The 21834-nt window shown below is 44.3% G+C and overlaps 1 protein-coding gene across 1 annotated transcript in view; it reads right to left on the reverse strand.

Moving 5' to 3' along the window:
* The window catches only part of LOC126282199 (transcription factor collier), a gene marked incomplete at its 5' end in the record, with an annotated part of 539167 nt that overhangs the window by 434452 nt on the left and 82881 nt on the right, over positions 1-21834 (reverse strand). Inside the window, one exon of the mRNA XM_049981776.1 lies at positions 8693-8846. Coding sequence (XP_049837733.1) covers positions 8693-8846 — 154 coding nt within the window. The remainder of the gene's footprint in view (positions 1-8692; positions 8847-21834) is intronic.

The raw sequence follows: 21834 nt of genomic DNA on the forward strand, positions 1-21834 counted from the left end.
AAATCAATTTTTCTGCGCGTCATTCGCGAATGGAACACAAAGAGAGGAAACTGTTCTGGTACACCAAGCATCTTCTGCCGCACCCCGTATAATGTATTTCAGAGTGTATATGTGAACATTTCGACTTTAATTCCCATCAGTGCTCCAAACAGGACTCAACCTGCATCTCTATGTGCGCAAAATGAGAGCTGCGAATCTCGGGGAATGTAGTTTAACAGTCGGTTATTACGTGACATAATTGTTAGCCTAAGTGTGAAATATTTATTGCATGATGTACGAAACTGAACCTTGTCGTCTTCCATCAAAAACAGACAAGTAGTAGGACATATAACCCGAAAGCTCTTCTCTTCTTGTAGTGGTGGAGACTATTGTACCTAGAGCATAGCGTAACTAGGACACGTGAGGTTTTTTCATGGATACTTCGGTCTAGTGTTTGAATTTAGAGTCACATGAAGGAATGCTCACTAAGTAGTTGCCACAATTTTACACAGTATTCGTTGTTGCTTTGACTGAGGTTTTGTTTTGCGCTTATTTTGTAAATATTTCGACTTGTAAACATGAAAGTGTCGAATAATATAGAGTATTAAAGCTGTTTTTGAATGTATTGTTAACTAACTGCGCTCTACGGTGTTACCGGCGACTAAATAGAATTTACAAAAAAAAGTGCCCGGGCATGTATTTATTCCAATTTTCTATTAGCCCATCTCCTCCTTAGCCCTCTTCATTTCCCCCTTCCCCCTCTCTCTGTCCCTTTCCTTCCCAACTTTGCCCTGTCCCTGTCTATCTCCCTCTCCTTCTATCGCGGATCATCTCTCCTCCCTCCTCTCTCTGCTCATCTCTTCCTCTTCCATTTCTCTGTCCAGTTCGTCCTCATCTTCTCTCTATCCGACTCTTCCTCCCCCTCTCTCTGTTTATCTCCTACTATCCCTCTGCCTATCTCCTCCTGCTCTTTCACTGCCTGTCCCCCTCCTCGTCTCTCCTTCTCTCTCTTTCCTCGTTATTACCCCAGTGCAAGGCTGGCGGTTCTTAACCAGTGGTATTGTACACACATCAAAAAACGTTTTGCACCACCCCGGTTCCCAGAACGTCTGAAGATAGACGTAGACTGTGGATATTGTATCACAGGCACAGTCCCTATGACGTTTCAGAAATGTCACTAAATCCACCCAAAGATACAAACAACCATGCAAGAGTAGCGCCTATTAGACTGAGGGAGTGCGACAGCCGATCTGTTCCAGTCATTCCACCGGGAATGAGGTACAAGGCTCGTGTTGTCTGTAGTTCAACCATGCCTAGACGGTCAATACCGCGGTTCGATCGCGTCCGCATTGTTACTTTGTGCCACGAAGGGCTGTCAAGAAGGGAAGTGTCCAGGCGTCTCGGAGGGAAACAAAGCGATGTTTTTCGAACATGGAGGAGATACAGAGAGACAGGAAGTGTCGATGACATGCCTCGCATAGGGAGCCCAAGGGCTACTATTACAGTGGATGACCGCTATCTACGGATTAAGGCTCGGAGGAACCCTGACAGCAACGCCATCATGTTGAATAATGCTTTTCGTGCAGCCACAGGACGTTGTGTTACGACTCAAACTCTGCGAAATAGGTTGCATGATGCGCAACTTCACTCCCGACGGCCATGGCGAGGTCCATCTTTGCAACCACGACACCATGCAGCGCGATACAGATACGCCCAACAACATGCCGAATGGACCGCACCACGTCCTCTTCACCGACGTGTGTAGCATATGCCTTCAACCAGACAATCGTCGGAGACGTGTTTGGAGGCAACCCGTTCAGGCTGTACGCCTTAGACACACTGTCCAGTGAGTGCAGCAAGGTGGAAATTCCCTGCTGTTTTGGGGTGGTGTTATGTGGGGCCGACGTACGTCGCTGGTGGTCATGGAAGCTTAACGGCTGTACAATATGTGAATGCCATCCTCCGACCGATAGTGCAACCGTATCGGCAACACACTGGCGAGGCATTCGTCTTCATGGACGACAATTCGCGCCCCCATCGTGAACATCTTGTGAATGACTTCCTTCAGGATAACGATATCTCTCGACTAGAGTGGCCAGCCTGTTCTCTAGACATGAACCCCATCGCACATGCCTGGCATAGATTGAAAAGGGCTGTTCATGGACGACGGCCGATGATATGCCAAGATGGATTCAGGCCTGTATGAGAGCAAAAGGACACTGCACCACGTATTAACGTTGCTAAGTACTGTTGTGGGAAAACTAAGAACTAAGGGAAACAGGCGATTTTGTTACTGCAGAATTCTTTTTATCTGGACACGTTGCAAATGAATATACATCCTAAGAAGGAAAAAAAAAAGCGACGCAAGACGAACGAATTATCCGCATGGGACGAAACTCTGTAATTGTGGTGTATATGTATGGACAAACAAATTATTACTGTTTCAGAAATATTTAATGATTTATTCAAGAGAAGGAGCTTTACAAGCTGAGCAACACAATTACGCGTTGGTTCCCTCTGGACCATATGTAAGCTGTTATTCGGCTTGTAATTGATTGACAAGAGTTGCTGGATGGCCTTGCGGTTCTAGGCGCTTCGGTCTGGAACCGCGCGGCCGCTACGATCGCAGGTTCGAATCCTGCCTCGGGCATGGATGTGTGTGATGTCCTTAGGTTAGTTAGGTTTAAGTAGTTCTAAGTTCTAGCGGACTGATGACCTAAGAAGTTAAGTCCCATAGTACTCAGAGCCATTTGAACCATTTTTTGATGTCGTGCCAAATACTGTCCACTTGAAGCGATTATATCGTCAAAATCCCGAACAAATTGGAGAGCCCTACCAATAACGCTCCGAACGTTCTCATTTGGGGAGAGATCGGGCGACCTTGCTGACCAAGGTAGTGTCTGACAGTCACGAACACAAGCAATAGGAACTCCCGCCCTGTGTGGGCGGGCATTATCTTGCGGAAAGTTAAGCCCAGGATGGCTTATCACGAAAGGCAACAAACCGTTGCTTAGAACATTTTCGATGTACAGCTGCCACTGATGACATCCACAGGAGCAATGCTGGGAAAAGAAATGGTCTCTCAGATCTCACTCCAAGCTGTCGGGCTGTATGGCGAACGAGAGTCAGGTTAATATCCTACCGCTGTCCGGGACGTCTCCACAATCGTCTGCTGCCTGGAACCGCATTAACTGGTGTAGAATTGCCTTCAGTGATGAGTTCCGCTTCGAACTGAGTCTCCGTGACTAGCGAAGACGTGCCTGGAGACCACCCAGAAATTTGGAGATTTGTGGTAAGATCTTATGGGACCAAACTGCTGAGGTCATCGGTCTCTAAGCTTACAAAATGCTTAATCGAACTTAAAGTAACTTATGCTAAGGACAACACACACGCCCAAGCCCGAGGGAGGACTCGAACCTCCGACTGGGGTAACCGTGCGAACCGTGGTAAGGCGCCTCAGACCGCACGGCTCCCTCGTGCGGCGAGACGACCCAGATAGCGGTGGGATACCAACCTGACTATCGCCCGACATCCAGAACTGATGGTTTCGCTGCCATTTCTTTTCATAGCAGAACCTTTTTGGGTATCATTCGCGGCACCCTAGCAGAGTGGTACGTCGACGATATTCTACGCTCCGTTTTGTTGCCCTTCATAGCAGGCCAAATGTTCAAATGTGTGTGAATTCCTATGGGACCAAACTGCTTAAGGGATCATCGGTCCCTAGCCTCACATACTACATAAACTAAATTATGCTAAGAACAACACGCATACCCATGCCCGAGGGAAGACTCGAACCTCCGGCGGAATGGGCCGCGCAGTCCGTGACATGGCGCCCCAAACCGCGCAGCCACTCCGCGTGGTCATAGCAGGCCCGGAGCTTACACTTCAGTAAGACACAACGATAATTTCTACAGCTTGTCTTCTTGATGCTTATCCAACCCTATCTTGGTCAGCAAGGTCGCTGGAGCTCCCCCCATTTCAGAAGGATTGGATCATTATCAGCGAGGCCCTCAAATCAGCTGATGACTTTGACGATCTATTGCCCCAACTGGACATAATTTGACACCATATCCCCCAGGAGGTGATCCAACAACTCGGTCAGTCAGTGCGAATCCGAACAAGTGCCTGCATAAGTGTCAGAGGTGGACCAACGCGTTATTGACTTCCTCAACTTGTGAAGCCTTTTCTCTTGAATAAATCATCCATTTTTTCTGAAATTGTAGTCATTTGTTTGTCTGTACATGTACGTGGCATCTATTGATTTCCGTCCTATTCCGATAACTTATTAGTGGTGCTTCATTTTTTCTTTGTTTCTTTTGGTCTGCATACGCATGCCTTAGAGGCATTTTTTCTGTACCAGTAATTTAAAAGTAAAGGGGCGACGCAAAACGTATGCTGATGTGTGTAGAGGTGCTTAATTTGATTTAACTTACGGATTATTGAGGAATAGAGGAGCGGTAATGTAACAGACAGGAGACCAAACACAGTACTGTACCGTAGTGACACTTGTAGCTTTCTTCGGTTCTGGTGACTTTATCGAATGTGAAATGTTAGGCACACACTTCCTAGTGGTTGGACGCTGAAGAAACGTAGGTTCTAGCGGGAGAACAGTGAAATCTCTCACGGGTTTGCAGGCGCAAGGGGCGAGAGATTGCCGGGTGCCGGTGAACGCCGAGCTATCGACTGCTCGCAGGGGGTGGGTGGGGGCCAGGCTGCCGGATGATAAATGCGCTGCTCGACTCGCGGCCTAATCTTGCGCGCCGCCACCAACACAATTACACGGCCCGCCCTGACCCGGCTGCTCGTGCGAAAATATTTGCATACAGCGCCGCCACAGTAATCTGCGTACCGGCTCCGCTATCGGCGTCGCCAAGGAGACGTGTGCTGCTGTGGAAAGCGTAACCCAGCGCTGGCATCTTTGTTTTTGTCAGTACTGGTCCTGTAGTTCCCCTGCTCACTTTCTAGCTGAGCTCATGGCAACGAGTCGCCGCACTAGTTATCTCCATAACCAGATAAAATCATTCGTTCACATCGCTGGTGAACACGAACTGACACTGTAAATGAGTTGCTATGTCAATATGTACAGTGAAAGGGTACACAAGAATGGCCCGTCTTGTACAAGGGTCATTCCGAAACAAATGCTTTCTATTTTGTTGTGCCTTTTGAGTACCCTCCGCCACATACCGTCAGGTGGCTTGCGGAGTATGGATGTAGATGTATATGTAGATATCCGAGCTGGATTGTGTTCCTACAGTCTAATTTTTTAATGCTCTCGCTGATGTCCTGTTGGTTTCGATGTTCTGTAACAGACACCAGCACTATGGGAGCGTTCCACAGTGGCGACTGACGACGAATAGCGGTAAGCAGAGATACATCGTTAAATTCCACACTTCAAGAGAAATTATGGCCGCGCGGGATTAGCCGAGAAATCTAGGGCGCTGCAGTCATGGACTGCACGGCTGGTCCCGGCGGAGGTTCGAGTCCTCCCTCGGGCATGGACGTGTGAGTTTGTCCCTAGGATAATTTAGGTTAAGTAGTGTGTAGGCTTGGGACTGATGACCTTAGCAGTTAAGTCCCGTAAGATTTCACACTCAATTGAACATTTGATTTGAACAAATTGTGTCACCTGAAATTCATCGCCGCCGTATGTGGAGACCATGCAGAAGACGTGAGTAATGTGAGATGGGAGTACTGCGTTTCAGTGGTGATGAAAAAGACGTGAACGACTGGGACGCCCGGTCGACCGTGCGCAGCTGCCAACCCTCATTATCAACAGTATCACGCCTGAGTCACCATTACCAACGGAGACGTACAGTTGAGCATCGAGGTGTTTGATTGTCAACCAAAAATGTTCAAATGTGTGTGAAATCTTATGGGACTTAACTGCTAAGGTCGTCAGTCCCTAGATTTACCCACTACTTGACCTAAATTATCCTAGGGACAAACTCAGACGCCCATGCCCGAGGGAGGAATCGAACCTCCGCCGGGACCAGCCGCACAGTCCACGACTGCAGCGCCTTAGCCGGCCGAAGTGGCGAAGGCGCTTCAGTCTGGAACCGCGCGACCGCTACGGTCGCAGCTTCGAATCCTGCCTCGGGCATGGATGTGTGTGATGTCCTTAGGTTAGTTAGGTTTAAGTAGTTCTAAGTTCTAGGGGACCGATGACCTCATAAGTTAAGTCCCATAGTGCTCAGAGCCATTTGAACCATTTTTTGTGTTGTCTTCATCATCATTTCACCCCATCCGGCGCGCAGGTCGCCCAATGTGGCGTCGAATGTAATAAGACCTGCACCAAGGTGGCCGGACGTGCCTGTAAGCGGCCTCCCGGCCAATGATGCCAAACGCTCATTTCCATTTCCGTTTCGGTAATTTTGGTAAACACAACAGATATACATAACAGAGACTTTAGTTATCAATATTTATAAGAGTTTGTGAACGCTTGGGTAACTTTCGATCCCACGACTATAGAAATCACGTGGTTTTGAGGCGAAGAACTCGTCAAACCATGTTCGGAGCATATTTTCATTCGGAAACGAAGTTCCTTCAGGGTTATTCGATAGAGAGCAGAAAATCCGAGGGTGCAAGATAAGGAGAGTGAGGTGGGTGCAGAATGACTTGCCAACCCAACTCCCGTGTAAGTGTTTTTGTCAGTCTAGCACAATGCGAACGGGCGCTGTTGTGGATTAGCATCATTTCACTCAGGCTTCCTGGTCGTTGTTCTTGGATTGCGTCTGCAAAAAGTCTCATTCGTACATCACACCATCGCTGTTCCGCCACATACATAACATTATCTTTTGTGCAAGCGTGCGGGTGTTTGTAAGGTTGACTGTTTCTTTGTTTGGCCTCAATCATTCCTTTCTCTTCCTTGTTGTTGTTGTTGTTGTTGTTGTTGTGGTCTTCAGTCCGGAGACTGGTTTGATACAGCTCTTCATGCTACTCTCCTGTGCAAGCTTCTTCATCTGCCAGTACCTACTGCAACCTACATCCTTCTGAACCTGCTTAGTGTATTCACCTCTTGGTATCCCTCTACAATTTTTACCCTCCACGCTGCCCTCCAATACTAAATTGGTGATCCCTTGATGCCTCAGAACATCTCCTACCAACCGATCCCTTCTTCTAGTCAAGTTGTGCCACAAATTCCTTCTCTCCCCAATTCTATTCAATACCTCCTTATTAGTTATGTGATCTACCCATCTAATCTGCAGCATTCTTCTATGGCACCTCATTTCGAAAGGTTGTAACCTTCTCTTGTCCAAACTATTTATCGTCAATATTTCACTTCCATACATGGCTACACTCCATCCAAATTCTTTCAGAAATGATTTCCCGATACTTAAATCTATACTCGATGTTAACAAATTTCTCTTCTTCAGAAACGCTTCCCTTGCCATTGCCAGTCTACGTTTTATATCCTCTCTACTTCGACCATCATTAGTTATTTTTCTCCCCAAATAGCAAAACTCCTTTACTACTTTTAAGTGTCTCATTTCCTAATTAATTTCCTAAGTTTCACGCGAGTTAACTCGTTTTGCTTTCGTTGATGTTCATCTTATATCCTTCTTTCAAGACGCTATCCATTCCGTTCAACTGCTCTTCCAAGTCCTTTGCTGCCTGTGACAGAATTACAATGTCATCGGTGAGCCTCAAAGTTTTTATTTCTTCTCCGTGGATTTTAATTCCTACTCCAAATTTTTGTTTTGTTTCCTTTACTACTTGCTCAAGGTACAGACTGAATAACACCGGGGAGAGGCTACAACCCTGTCTCGCTCCCTTCTCAACCGCTGCTTCCCTTTCATGTCTCTCGACTCTTACTACCGCCATCTGGTTTCTGTACAAATTGTAGATAGCCTTTCCCTCCCTGTATTTCACCCCTGCCACCTTCAGAATTTGAAAGATAGTATTCCAGTCAACATTGTCAAAAGCTTTCTCTAAGTCTACCAATGGTAGAAACGTAGGTTTGCCTTTCCTTAATCTAAGATTAGTCGTAGGGTTAGTACTGCCTCACGTGTTCCAGCATTTCTACGGAATCCAAACTGTTAGCACAAAGACACCATTTTTTGACAACAGTAACGATACAGGATAGGAATGGTCGGTGTTGTTCAGGAGCCAACTGATGAGTCAGCAATATGCACATATGACCACCTGATTTTTGTGATTTTGGCTTAGAGCGTACCGTATCGCTAAACCCAATTTTTGAATCTTTCCGAATGCATGCAAATGTCATACGATGGTGGAATGACCCCAGTTCATCACACTTGCCAGTTCTAGAGTACACTGATGTTAATCGTTTTGGATTAAGCTCCCTGAACGTAGAGAGTCACTAATGTCAAAATGGTCCTCCTTAAACCATTCTCTTGCCGTCCCGTGTCCAGAGGAATTATTCCCATACATGGTGCAAATGTTTCTGCCTGCGTCTGCTGCTGTCACCACTTTGCGCGCTCAAACACAAAAAAAAAAAAAAAAAAAAAAAAAAAAAATGTCGGAAATGCTCCGATTTCTCAACTTGGCTCTTCATTTTCTAGCGTCCACAGTTCCGCTGTGTATCTCCAAATGACAAAATGAGAATATGAAAACTCAAATAACAGCAATGAACTACAAATAAAAAGTGACAATTGATAAATGAGCCAAGGCAACCGGAATAGCAACGTGTGAAACAGAAAGACTACGACGCTAAGCACGTAACACATACAAAGAGAGGCGCCGGATGGCTCACCTGGTCCTTCTCGATGAACCCGATGAAGGCGGTGCGCTCAATCTCGACGGGCTGGCCCGCGCGGTCGTACAGCGCGATCACGAAGTGGAAGAAGTTGGACTTGCGCAGGTTGCTGGGCGGCTGCTTCTCGAAGTGCGCGCGGCCGATGCCCACGCTGCAACACACAGCGCCACACCGACGCCTCAGTACTCGCTCGCTGCAACTGGGCAGGAATTTCACAAACAAAGCGCTAGCGACTAAAATAAGTCTGCTGCACTGTCGCTCCTGAAGACGCGGCAAGCGGGGCTGTTACGCATCAGAGATGCTGTTATGGATTATTGAGAGTATGTAGCGCCGGTAATATCAGGCAATAACAAATTACTACACGTCCCATACGGTGAACAAACAAATGAGTGTTCCATAAAAAATTAATTAAGCCCATAACGTGCTCACACGCTGTCGAAACACAGAGTGGTGGGGACCTGCATCACGCTATAGAGATGAAACACGAATTTAAATGACTTTATCGTTGTGCACGATCGTCCGTATTAGTATCAACGTGCGTAGAGTTGTTAATGCCTATGCGGTTACAAAAGCCGGTGTGCGTAAATGAGGTGGAAACATTAAAAAAATCTCTCACGTAACGGTAGCGCTGCACAGAACTAGACACTGCACTGAAGAAGACTTAGTTCAAAGTACAAAGCAGCATTCATAGATTTAATTTCTTAAACTTGATTTAATCTTTCTTCGAATGTCAGATTTCCGAAATGTTCATGTAGTTTAATTGAGACTCGACCACCAAGTCGATGCTGTCGAATTCCAGAGTATATTCCATTCTTCATATAATGGAGCATTCAGTAGACGAGATGTTAGCACATCGACGAGAATACAACACTGTAAACTTATCTGTTCTAAGGTAGGGAAAAGGCTTCTCAGCTGTCCAAAATGTCAGTATGTGACAGCCGTTTCACAAGAAGAAATAGCTGGTGAAGATATCAGCAGAAAAACAAATACTTCAAGGGCAGCTACTGTTGGAACATAAGACAATTCCTAACAACTATACAGAACACACGAGCTAAAAGTCTCCATCGATCGTAGAGAATGAACAAAATACGCTGCGCAACGTACTAATCGACATAACTAAAAAGTTACGAAAATTTCTTTTTATTCATTATGAAGAGAACGTTTCAGGAAAGTAATTTAGAGTACTGAATGATTTATCATGACCTAATACTACATTAAAACAGAGAACGAAGTAAGACAAGGAAGGAAGGAAGACGTAAAGAGCTGTACGCAGCGTGGGTAACGAGTGGAAAGAACGGGAATGGTTTGGCTATATGCATCTGAAGGTAACGATCGACGATGAGAGGTCACACAATATTGATGATTCCTCTGCAGAATGATACTACACGTTTTAGCATCTTCTTACGTAAATATGCCAAGAGCGCCGCTTCTTTAGCATATTGGGGTCATCTAAATATGCCATATTTTTGTAATAAAACATGACGTTTAGTATTTCTAACGTCCACAAATAGCAAACCGAGAGTTGGCATGTGACTTTTTAAAATGTCAGAAAGCTCAATAGTTAAGTTATTGGCCGCCTTCTTCAAGGAACCATCTCGGTGTTTGCCACTAGTGATTTATGGGAACGATGTAAAATCGAGATTGGTGACCGAGAACTAAACTCTGTTATTCCTAATACGAGTCGAGTGTGTAACGCTTACGGACCTCTTGAGTTTAACAGCCCCGCACGAAGGTTATTAAGTAAAGTTTCCTTGCCGATTATCTTCTATTTGCATGTTTCGCTTTAGTTAGCACTACAAAAATAATAGAATAGTCTCAGACTAAATGTGATAAGGTCGTATAATTGTGTTTCAAGCTAAAATGTTTGGCGTTTCAGCCAGGCACTATTTCTCTCTTTGTGTGCTTGTCGGGGTCTACCAACAGACTGATGTTTTTGTTTTAATCAAATTATTTTTCCTACTTGTATCTGTTGTATGCTAAGTGTTGTCGTTACCTACATTTTTCGGACGTCTATCGGTCTATACTTTAATGAGAAAACCTAAAAATGCTGATACAGTGTGAAGCAAACCAAGCGCTATATCATGTGTGAGATACAGAGGCGAGCGAGTGCGCCAGAACTTACCCAGTCCACTGCTAGTAACGCCACGTCACCTTAACGCTTCTGCATGTAGCGCACAAGTATTGCACCGTAATTCAGTATGAAATTAAAAATCAAAATTTATGTTTAAAACTTTGTTAAATTATAGTTTAGTATAATAATGTTACAAATACCAAGTCTTGATGTTATAAACTTAATAGTTTACGGAAAAATGCCGTTATAAGAGAAAAATCAGAGGCGCTAAATAATGACGTTAGGATGCAAGAATTTGATCAAGAGGTGCAGTTAGAAGTTATAAATAAGTGATGCTGGTTTCCAAAACCATAAAACAAAAATTAATGCGAGAATCCACGTTTTTCGGAAAAATCAGAGGCGCTAAATAATGGATTTAGAAACTTGAAAATTTGGTTTATGCTTCAGTACACCCCAAAAATAATAACAGAGTGTCCACGTTTATCTACCTCTTATAGTTTTTGAGTAATTAAATAAAAACTAATTTTGTAACTAAAATGTACCTAAGTGTTGTAGATTAAGTACTTGAAATTTTAATGTTAGAGGATTTTGGTTAAACCAGGTGATCAAATATATCAAATAATAGAGCTAAAGCAAGTTTAAGACTTGTAACATAAATAGCAACTGATATAATCTTAGCAAAGGTATGGTTCCACTAAATAAATTCTATTAAGCAAAGTTTTCATTCCAGAGAACTGAAACTTTCTACGTGCTTTCAAACTGCTTATCTGCATACCAGCAAAAATTAAGAAGTTTCTGAAGTAATTGGTAACTATATTATTGAAGATTATGTGCCAGAGATAGCGGTTGTTTGTAGACTGCCGCCGTATGCAAATACACAGAGACAACAGATGTTTTCTGGGCAGTCCGCATCGGCACTTTATAAATACAGCCCCTGAAGCAGTAGGAAGGTTCACTTCGCTGTCAGGCACTGTAAAGTCCACGCCAGTTAAACGTCTGGTCGCGCTCTGCCTCGGATGACGTCCGAGCCGAGCTGTGACAAGCGCGTATTTGGCAGTGAAAACGGATAGTGAACTCGCGAGGGCTGTACACCGTCCTGGATTATTTAGAATTCGGTGAAATAACTGTTAGTGTGCCGTCCGTGTGGAATTCAATTCCGTGTGGCAAGTGGTGAATTTATTTCTACTTTTAAGGCGAACATTAATTTTTGAACATTTATTGCGAACTTTGAATTGAGTGATGTTAGTCAGTGCGAAAAACAATCTGGTAGGAAGTTACCGTAGAGGTCGCCTCTGAACCGCTAAAGGTGCTGTTAGATTAGAAAGACTTGTTTTCAAGTGAACATAACGCAATTTTAAGTGTTGTTTGTGAGAAACTTTAATTAAATTAAATCTTGATTGGAACTTTAAACTTTTACTGAAGTCATAGTCCTGATCTCGCAAAGAAATGGGAAACAGACACTTTTATTTTAGTGGGCTGGACCGGAATGTGGCCGTGCAGACTGGAAACTAATGTCAGTATGTTTCCATTCGCTTTCTGGCTGACCACCAAATTAGTTGCCAGGCTCACGTGATTAAAGACAGCATCAAAACTTTGAAAACCAATGAAGTAACTTACTCCCCACCCCCAAGTGTACCCTTTAAAAGCTAGATTTTCAGGTAAAGGAGAGGTTTATTTTTTCTGTTACTAAATTACTGGCATAGGCCTTACGTAGGAGACACCTGCAGTGGCCTAATTTACAAATCACATAAAGCATATGAAGCTCTGCCGTCTTTTCTTGTGTGTCCCAAAATCAGATTAGATGCCACGAGAATAGTAAAACAGAAACGAGGGCAGATCCTGGGAGAAAACCTGATATATATTGAAGACAATGTTTCTACTAAGTACTGTCTGAAAAAAGGGCTACACATAAGTGACTCTACATAAACATGCCCACCTTGCTTTGGAGATCAGGCACTGCATTTCGTGTCTGTGGAAAAGACTACAACACTGAGAGTGCTATGGCGCAGAAGAATTGCGTTCCGTGAGGGAAGAACCGTTAGGGTCGGGACGGTCGCTTTTACAGATGCAGAAACGGGGTTCCTTGTGGTCAGCAGCGCATGTCAAGCTTTTGTGTGGCAGGGCGCGCCCTCCCTGACAGGCGACCGCTAGGACGGTCCAAGGCCGACACCGGCGGGAGGGGGGAGCGCATGCCACTGCACGGCGCGTGCTCGCAGGCGTCCCGTCCTGTGCCAGCTGGCCATTCAAAACATTCTCTCATTTCTTTAGGCGTGTTAAAGGAGGAACCATGCAAGTCAGGACTTTATTTACCTGTCCAGTCCGTGTGATGAGCCTCATCTCTCATTCCAAGAGTCGTTGAATGCGAGCTAAGTCATTTGCTCATACAAACTGTTAAAATGATATTTACGTAACATCTGTCGTGAAAGTGTTCCCCTTCGCTTCAACGATACATGTAGTTTTTCTAACAGAGATGTCTGCTGACCATCTAACAATTTAGTTCTCTAATAAGCAAATCCTTACAGTCCTGTTCACACAAGTCAAATGAGCTGATTCACTAGACAATAGACACACACACACACACACACACACACAAACACACACACACATACACACACAAATCTCTTAACGACATTCGTAGAAATATCAGCGATAGATATGTGTTCTATATAAAAGACTGTTTTTGGTAACTTCACTTTACCAATGACTTTCATTCCATTAGCAACAATAAATTATTTCGTGATAATAAACTCTAGCACTGATAGCAAATTACCATCAACAAACTGTGATTACAATGATTACAGCCCCGGAACCGCGTGACTGCTACGGTCGCAGGTTCGAATCCTGCCTCTGGCATGGATGTGTGTGATGTCCTTAGGTTAGTTAGGTTTAAGTAGTTCTAAGTTCTAGGGGACTGATGACATCAGCAGTTAAGTCCCATAGTGCTCAGAGCCATTTCTTTTATTACAACCATCAAAAAATACTGATATCCTGCACGAATTACACTGACGGGGAGAAATCTCAACACCAAGAAATAGTTGTTGTAGAGTAATAAAATTTCTGTAATACGTTTGCCTAGGTAACATATTTGAGTGATTAACACTGCAAGATCATAGACTAATCTAAGTGCGAGATAAGCCATTGCAAAGGTGAAATGCTGGTGCATTAATAACCGGCGTAACCGCCAGAATTTTCAACGCAGCCGTCCAAACGTGCATGCTTTGTGTTGTACAGGTGCCGGATGTCACTTTGCGGGATGGTGTTCCATGCCTGTTGCACTTGGTCGGTTAGTACAAGGACGGTTAATGTTGTTTACAGATGAAACTCGAACTGTCCGATGATGTCCCATACGTGCTCGATTGGAGACAGATCTGGTGATCGAGCACGTCAGGGCAACATGCTGTTCCTGAATGGCATCACAACAGGTCGAATCCCTAGACCGATGTACAGTTTGGCAGTCAGGATGCTTGGAAAAACGTGGAGAGTGCTCCTGCTGTCACACGAAATCATACGACGACCGTAACTCCAGGTGTAGGTCCAGAGTGTACAGCACACAGGGCAGGTTGGTTGCAGGCTCTCACCTGGCCTCCTCCTGATTAACACACGGCCATCAGCGGCACCGACATAATACCAGGTTTCATTAGAGAACGCAACAAACCTGAATCCTGTCCTCCAATGAGCTTTAGCTTCATTACTCTCGAAGTCGCAAACTGTGGTGGTTTGGGCTCGACAGAATGCTCGCTACAGGACGTCTGGCACGGGTGATACGCCAGTAAGGCGATGACGAATACACGCTTCCAATGTGCGTTCACCGCGATGTCACCAAACACGGATGCGACCATCATGATGCTGCAAACAGAACTTGGATTCATTCGAAAAAATGACGTTTTGCCATTCGTGCAGCCAGGTTCGTCGTTGGGTACACCATCGCAGGAGCTCCTGTCTGTCATGCAGCGTCAAGGGTAACCGCAGCCATGGTCTCTGAGCTGATAGTCGATGCTGCTGCGGACGTCGTCGAACTGTTCGTGCAGATGGTTGTTGTCTTGCAAACGTCCAGGGAACGAGACGTGGCTGCACGATCAGTTACAGCCATGCGGATAAGATGCCTGTCATCTCGACTGCTAGTGATACGAGGCCGTTGGAATACAGCACTCCGTCCCGTATTACCCTCCTGAACCCACCGATGCCATATTCTGTTAACAGTCATTGGATCTCGACCAACGCGAGCAAAAATGTCGCGATACGATAAACCGCAATCGCGATAGGCTACATTCCGACCTTTATCAAAGTCGGAAACGTGACGGTACACATTTCTCCTCCTCACAGGAGGAATCACAACAATGTTTCACCAGGCAACGGCGGTCAACTGCTGTTTGTGTATGAGAAATCGGTGGGAAACTTTTCTCATGTCAGCACGTTGTAGGTGTCACCACCGGCGCCAACCTTGTGTGAATGCTCTGAAAAGTTATCATATGCGTATCACAGGATCTTCTTCTTGTCGGTTAAATTTCGCGTCTGTAGCACGTCATCTTCGTGGTATAGCAATTTTAATCGCCAGTAATTAATCAGTTTGGCAGTGTAACTATATGTAACCTAAATGCATATTTTCATTCAGAATATATAAATTGAAGATGGAGAGGGGAAGAAAGGAAAGAAGTGGGAGCTGATCATTTCTGTTAGCTGCATCGTGACATTAAGCGAAAGTAGTGGCGACGAATAGATATCTGTACCGGAGTGGGATTCGAACCCAGGATCTTCTGCTTACTAGGAACGTGCGTTAAGCACTGCACCATCTTGCACATTGCGTTACCACAACTGCACGGACTATCTCTGCATGCCTCACGGCCGGTCCACATTCCCATCCAGCGCAACCTGTCAACTTTCAGTGTCCATGTCCTCCATATTCGCTCTCTGACATTCCCACAGGAGGTCGGACATATTTGTGGACCCGCACTGAAGAAGATGGGTCCTTTTGCAGGCACGGCCATTCGATTCACATGAATGCGTGGTTTCTGTTTTTTCTAAGGAATAGATACCACGCACTCACTTAATAATACAGAATAGCATTAACGTAAAATGTTTATTATAAACACAGTTCTGTATGTATATGTAAATGGGTCTTTGATTTACTACTTATCGAGCCTGTGCGTCTGATCCCGGCGGAGGTTCGAGTCCTCTCGGGCATAGGTGTGTGTGTTTGTCCTTAGGATAATTTAGGTTAAGTAGTGTGTAAGCTTAGGGACTGATGACCTTAGCAGTTAACTCCCATAAGATTTCACACATGTCTGAATATCTGAACTTATCCCGCAAACAAAGTATCAGTCTGTATCCTTGACTAAAGTGTTAGTAAATACCTTTTGGTTCCGTGGCTTTGTTAAATTGGCTGTTTCTGTGCGTAATTTCTATGACTGACGTTTTCCTTCTTGTACAAAATTGCAGATAACAATGAACGTTACATAGACACGGATTCTAACTGATCTACCACCAGGTGTCAAAATCAGGAAACGGTAAGATGATCGGGCTTCAACTTCCCGTTGATGACGATGGCGCGACAGGCGGGACCATACGCTGGGCTGAGAGAGAGTGAAAACGAAATCGGCCGTGTCCTTTCCAAAAGAATCGTGTTAGTATACGCGTTAACTGAGTCAAGATAACCATAATAAAGCTAAATCCAGATGGCAGGACGGGAATTTGAATATCGCTACTCCCCTCTGCATTAACCACTGCGCCGCTTCCCTCGGTCGTGACAGATTGTGTGTCTACACCAGCAACGGCCGTGAATAAACCTACGCCTACTGACATATCCGCGCCAAGTAGAGAGTTTTTGTTTCTGTTAGTTTTCCCAACACAGGCCGGAGACAAAGACTGCTGCCTTTCCGAAATAGCCTGAAAAATGCCCAAGGGAGACGCCGCTCCGCTCTTGTGAGGCGTGCACCGTCGAGCACCGACCTAGCAGCCGTCGGCAATGCGGTGAGCTGTGACGAACAGCCAACTCACAGCAGACCTTTCTCCAGCCCCGCGTGTATTCAGCTCTAATCTTCAGATGGACCCAATACATCAGCTTAAATCCGGAAATAACACGCTTTCACTAGGGCAAACAATGTCCCACCTTTTGACGAGTTTCCGTCGTCTGAAATGATATTCAGGATCATTTGCTAACATGCTCATTTACACATTCTCTCGTACGTGGTTTGGAACGTGACCCTATTTGGGTGAAATGTATTTTTTTCCTTTTTGTTGTGGAGTTTCTAAAGCGTATTCCGTAAAATTTAAATAATATCACCAGTTCCAAACATGAGTCGTCAGTACTGCAGTAAAAAAAGCTTTGTTCCTTTGTTCGCAATGATTTCGTTGGCAGCCTTTAAGGTCAGCGAGTAATCGTTGCCCTCAGTGTGAATTGCCTTGTGGCAGTTGTGAGTAAATGTAAAATGTTCATAAGAAAATTTATCATCTTTAAACGAAGAAAAAGCAAATCTAGGAAGTAATTACTGCGACGATCCTAATTTATATTAATTGAACAGAAATGTTTAACAAAACGTATAAAATGAAATTTCAAATAACAGACTACAAAGAGCAAATATGCAATGCTAACGAATTTAAGAAATGTGTGTGTGGAAAGGAAGAGTTAGATGACAGAAAATGACTGAATGTGTTTACAAGAAAACTGACAATTTCTGCGTAAAATTCCGAATGATACTGTTACTAGGGCTATGTTAATCAAGGAAGGATATTAAGACCGTAATTTCTTTCAGACATTAGTGCATTCCACTGGCCGTGCTATGCGGAAATTCTAGCGTCAGAGGTGTTCTCTTCCCAGACTGAAGTTCGAAATCTTGGAGATTTTGCTACAGGAGACATAGGGATAAGTGTCGAGCAGCAGAGACGGATTAACAGACAAGTACAGCATCTGTGCCCCTTGGTTAATATGATCCATTGAAATACTGTTTGACGAGACAATCTGGAAAGCTTAACAGGACCGCTTCATGCTTCCGAAAAAATATACTGTTGACTAAGCCATTCTACCGAGAACTACAGAAATGTCAAGGCAGACATGTACCGACACGCACCGGCGAAAAAGAGTACGTTCCATTAATAGCCGCAAGGAGTTCCTGATGACGCAGCACTGTTGTCAAGTTACAACGCTTTGCGTAGTCTCAGTATGTCGGTTATATAATTTGACTAGCTGACAAATCCGGCATTGTTTGCGTATACATTTTTCCAATTTTTTGTTAGAAACGGAAAAATAAAGTGTGTTTGTAGTGTAGTATTTCCCATATATTCGTAAAAGCATCTTTTATACTATGAAGCAGTAGTACAAAGAAGTACGCATAATGTGCAAATGTGTAAGTACAGTATACAAATTGACAACACGATCCTGGACCGTATCTGTACGATGGGCGTAGATGCTTCGTGTGTCTACAGCGCGATTTTCTAAACGTGTCCATGGCAGCTTCCATATATATATCTTTTCACGGCTACCGTTTTCGCTTACGGCCGTTTGCGCTTCGCAATAGAGAGCTGTCAAAAGCACTCACTGTCAAGTGTCAGGGATTTCCTTAAGCTGAATCGACTGTAGGAGTGTCTTAGTAGTAAAGAATAAACGTATTAAAACTTCATGCATAATGCGGCATTTCTTCACGTACCTCAGTGTTTATGATGTTGTATCTCTTGATTTATGCATCATACAATGATATAGTTTTGTAGGTGCATTTAGCGGCATATATGGATGCTGCCTACGAAATTTATTGAAAATTCAATTAGTAGCAGAGAAAAAAATACACTGGCATGTCATGCATGACGCTGTAGTTTTTCACACATCTTAATGTTTATGACCTCATATATCCTGAACTATGATGGGAAGGTGGTTCCCCCCCCCCCCCCCCCCCAAGATCTGCCCCCCACTAATTGTTGCCTGAGAGCAAAGGATAAAAAAAATGGCTCTGAGCACTATGGGACTTAACATCTGTGGTCATCGGTCCCCTAGAACTTAGAACTACTTAAACCTAACTAACCTAAGGACAGCAAACACATCCATGCCCGAGGCAGGATTCGAACCTGCGACCGTAGCAGCATCGCGGTTCCGGACTGAGCGCCTAGAACCGTGAGACCACCGCGGCCGGCAGCAAGGGATATATTACTAAGTTTGGTTGAAATCGGTTCAGTGGTTTAGTAAATGTGGCACACACACACACACACACACACACCATTGCGCGCGCACTCATACACACATTTATAATGTATATGGATTCCTTTGAAAGTGTGGTTAAGTCTACTAAGACATTGGATCCTTCAACAGTATAAAGAGCGCGTAACTGAATTGTGATAAATTTGTTTTTGCTGAGGACATTAGTATCGGCGTTCTTATGAGGCTGTTCCAGGGTCATCGAAATTTTTGAAGGCTAGTTCCCACACCTGAATGTGTGTAATACGATAGGGGATTTGACTAATTAGTCATTAGTAAAATATGCCATGTGACTTACAAGACTCTTAAAATTTCGGAACCTCCAGTCTAATCCCACGATCAAAACTAACAAGTTACGTTACCAAATACACCGGACAGCAATTCATATAGTGACAGCCCACGACCTATTGCGATACGCCTGCTGCCTGCAAATCGATGAAAGAAGAATGGTATTCTGCCCATGTGAGGTAACTTGAAGTCATCAAATTGAGTTAATATTCATGCAACGTACATTCCAAGATTAACAAATGCTACACCAGTGAATTATACATTTCAGGAATAATCAAATGTAGCTAAAAATCTTCGGTTAAGAAATAATTACTGCTTAATACATCCACCTGCGTGAAATTAAGAATGTTACTTTCATCACAAATTTTTCGGCCTCCTATTTGTTAAAATCTATGAGAAAACTATTTTCGATATGGCTAGTGTCATGTGCAACCGCATATTCACTAACGCCAATGGTGGGGAATTCGGACTATGTATCATCTAATTAAAATTTAAGGATTTTTTAACTAGTTGACACTTACATAGACTATCGTAGAAATCTGCATCAAAGCAGCCTTCAGACTCCAGAAAACTACAACATCAGTTGAAAATAGCATTTGTGTTCAGTGAGGATAATTACAAGCACAGGAGGGAAAGTGTTTTCACTGTCCGCCGCTCGTTGTATAGTGGCTATCGTTTATGCCTCTGGCTCACGGAATCCCGGGTTCCATTCCCGGCAGGGGAGGGGATTTTCTGTGCCCGCGGACTGGATGTTCGTGCTGTCGTCATCATTTCATTATCATTCGTGACAGTGGCTAGATTGGATTGCGAAAAAATTGGGACTTTGTACGGGCGCTGATGACCGCGCAGTTGAGTGCCCCACAAACCGAACATCGTCTCAGTGTTTTTGCTGTTGTTCCTGATTAGGATAACAGTTGACATAGGCAGACTACGTATACTAACGTCCAGCTTTCTGTCCCTCAGGTTTCTTAGGCACTCAGTCATCAGTTGTTATTCTCCCGTCAAAATTTTACCGAAGTATATGGCTGACAGTAGTAAGCCTGCTCCCCACACCCTGACCTCTTGTGACGGCCACCACGCAGGCTGTAAGGTTGTGCCTCGCTCTAGCCTCGGCTGGCCGCTCGTGCCTCCGGCTGGTGCAAAAACACCGACGCAGGGCAGGCGACCAAGTTTATGTACTTGCTGCCCGCGCCTTCCTTCCACGCAAGCACTGACTCTCTGGTAGCTGCTAAGTGCGCCCCTTCATTACGCAGCAGAAGCTCGACAACATATTTCGTATCTCATTGGAGCTTATAAGAAGAGCTGAGGCACAAAATGTAAAAACAGACGCCAGTAGAATGTCTAAGGCAGTATAAGGAGGAAGTCGAGTGAAACAGTAGGGTGAAGATCATGAGAGGGAAGTTCGATTATAATAAATTTCGTTCTTCCTACATCTACATCTTCATATATATTCCGCAATCCACCGTGCGGTACATGGCAGAGGGTTCCTTGCCCCGCTACTAGTCATTTTCTCTCCTGTTCAACTCGCAAATAGAGCGAGAGATAAAAACTGTATAAAAGCATCCGTATGAACCCTAATTTCTCGCTTCTTTGCAACAATGGTTCTGCCTTCGGCCTCAAATGATGGTTCTCTACATTTTCGGAATAGTGCCCTGCGAAAAGAGCGTCTTCTTCTCTCCTGGGAGTCTCATTTGAGTTCACTAAGCATCTCCGTAATACTTGCTTACTGACCGAAACTAGCAGCACGCACATGAATTGTTTCGATGCCTTCCTGTAACCCGACCGGGTGGGGATCACAAACACTCTAACATTACTCAAGAATGGGTCACAGTAGCATTTTATACGCAACCTTTTTTATGGATGAGACTCACTCACACAAAATTCTGCCAATGAAACGAAGTCGAGCATTCGCCTTCCCTACTACCAACCTGACGTGATCATTCCACTCCACAACCACGTACTTGAAATTCAGTTCCTAGTGGTAAAATGCTTTAGCGTTTGAGACACAAATTACAAATGTGTTGATCGCGTCGAAAAGTAATCCAAAAATAACTGATTAATTTATTTATCTTGACGATGACACGGTCATATAAAAAAAGAAAGGAGGAAACCATTTTATGGTTCGCAGAATATATATATATATATATATATATATATATATGTGTGTGTGTGTGTGTGTGTGTGTGTGTGTGTGTGTGTGTGTGTGTGTGTGTGAGAGAGAGAGAGAGAGAGAGAGAGAGAGAAGAGAGAGAGAGAGAGAGAGAGAGAGAGAGAGAGAGAGAGAGAGATTTCACTGCTGGAGCTCCGGATGGCACACTTAGCGCTCGGTCAGAAGAAGGGCGACAGCCTTGATCATCGTTGACCGTTATGAGACGTTAAACATTGTTCAATTCACTTTTTATTGTACACGAAGGATGGGTAAGCAGCTAGTACTGTTGGTAAGTCTTAGCAAATATAAGGCTTAACTGTAGAAAGGCGCTTCATGAAAGATCTTTTTCATTTAGTAGTCGACTGTGAAAACGGACGGTAGCAAATCTTCGCCGTCCATCCTGTTTTTCTACGGGGTTTCCCTAAATTACACTGAGGTGACAAAAGTCATGG

Source organism: Schistocerca gregaria, chromosome 1, assembly GCF_023897955.1.
Source record: "Schistocerca gregaria isolate iqSchGreg1 chromosome 1, iqSchGreg1.2, whole genome shotgun sequence".
NCBI classification, from domain to species: domain Eukaryota; kingdom Metazoa; phylum Arthropoda; class Insecta; order Orthoptera; family Acrididae; genus Schistocerca; species Schistocerca gregaria.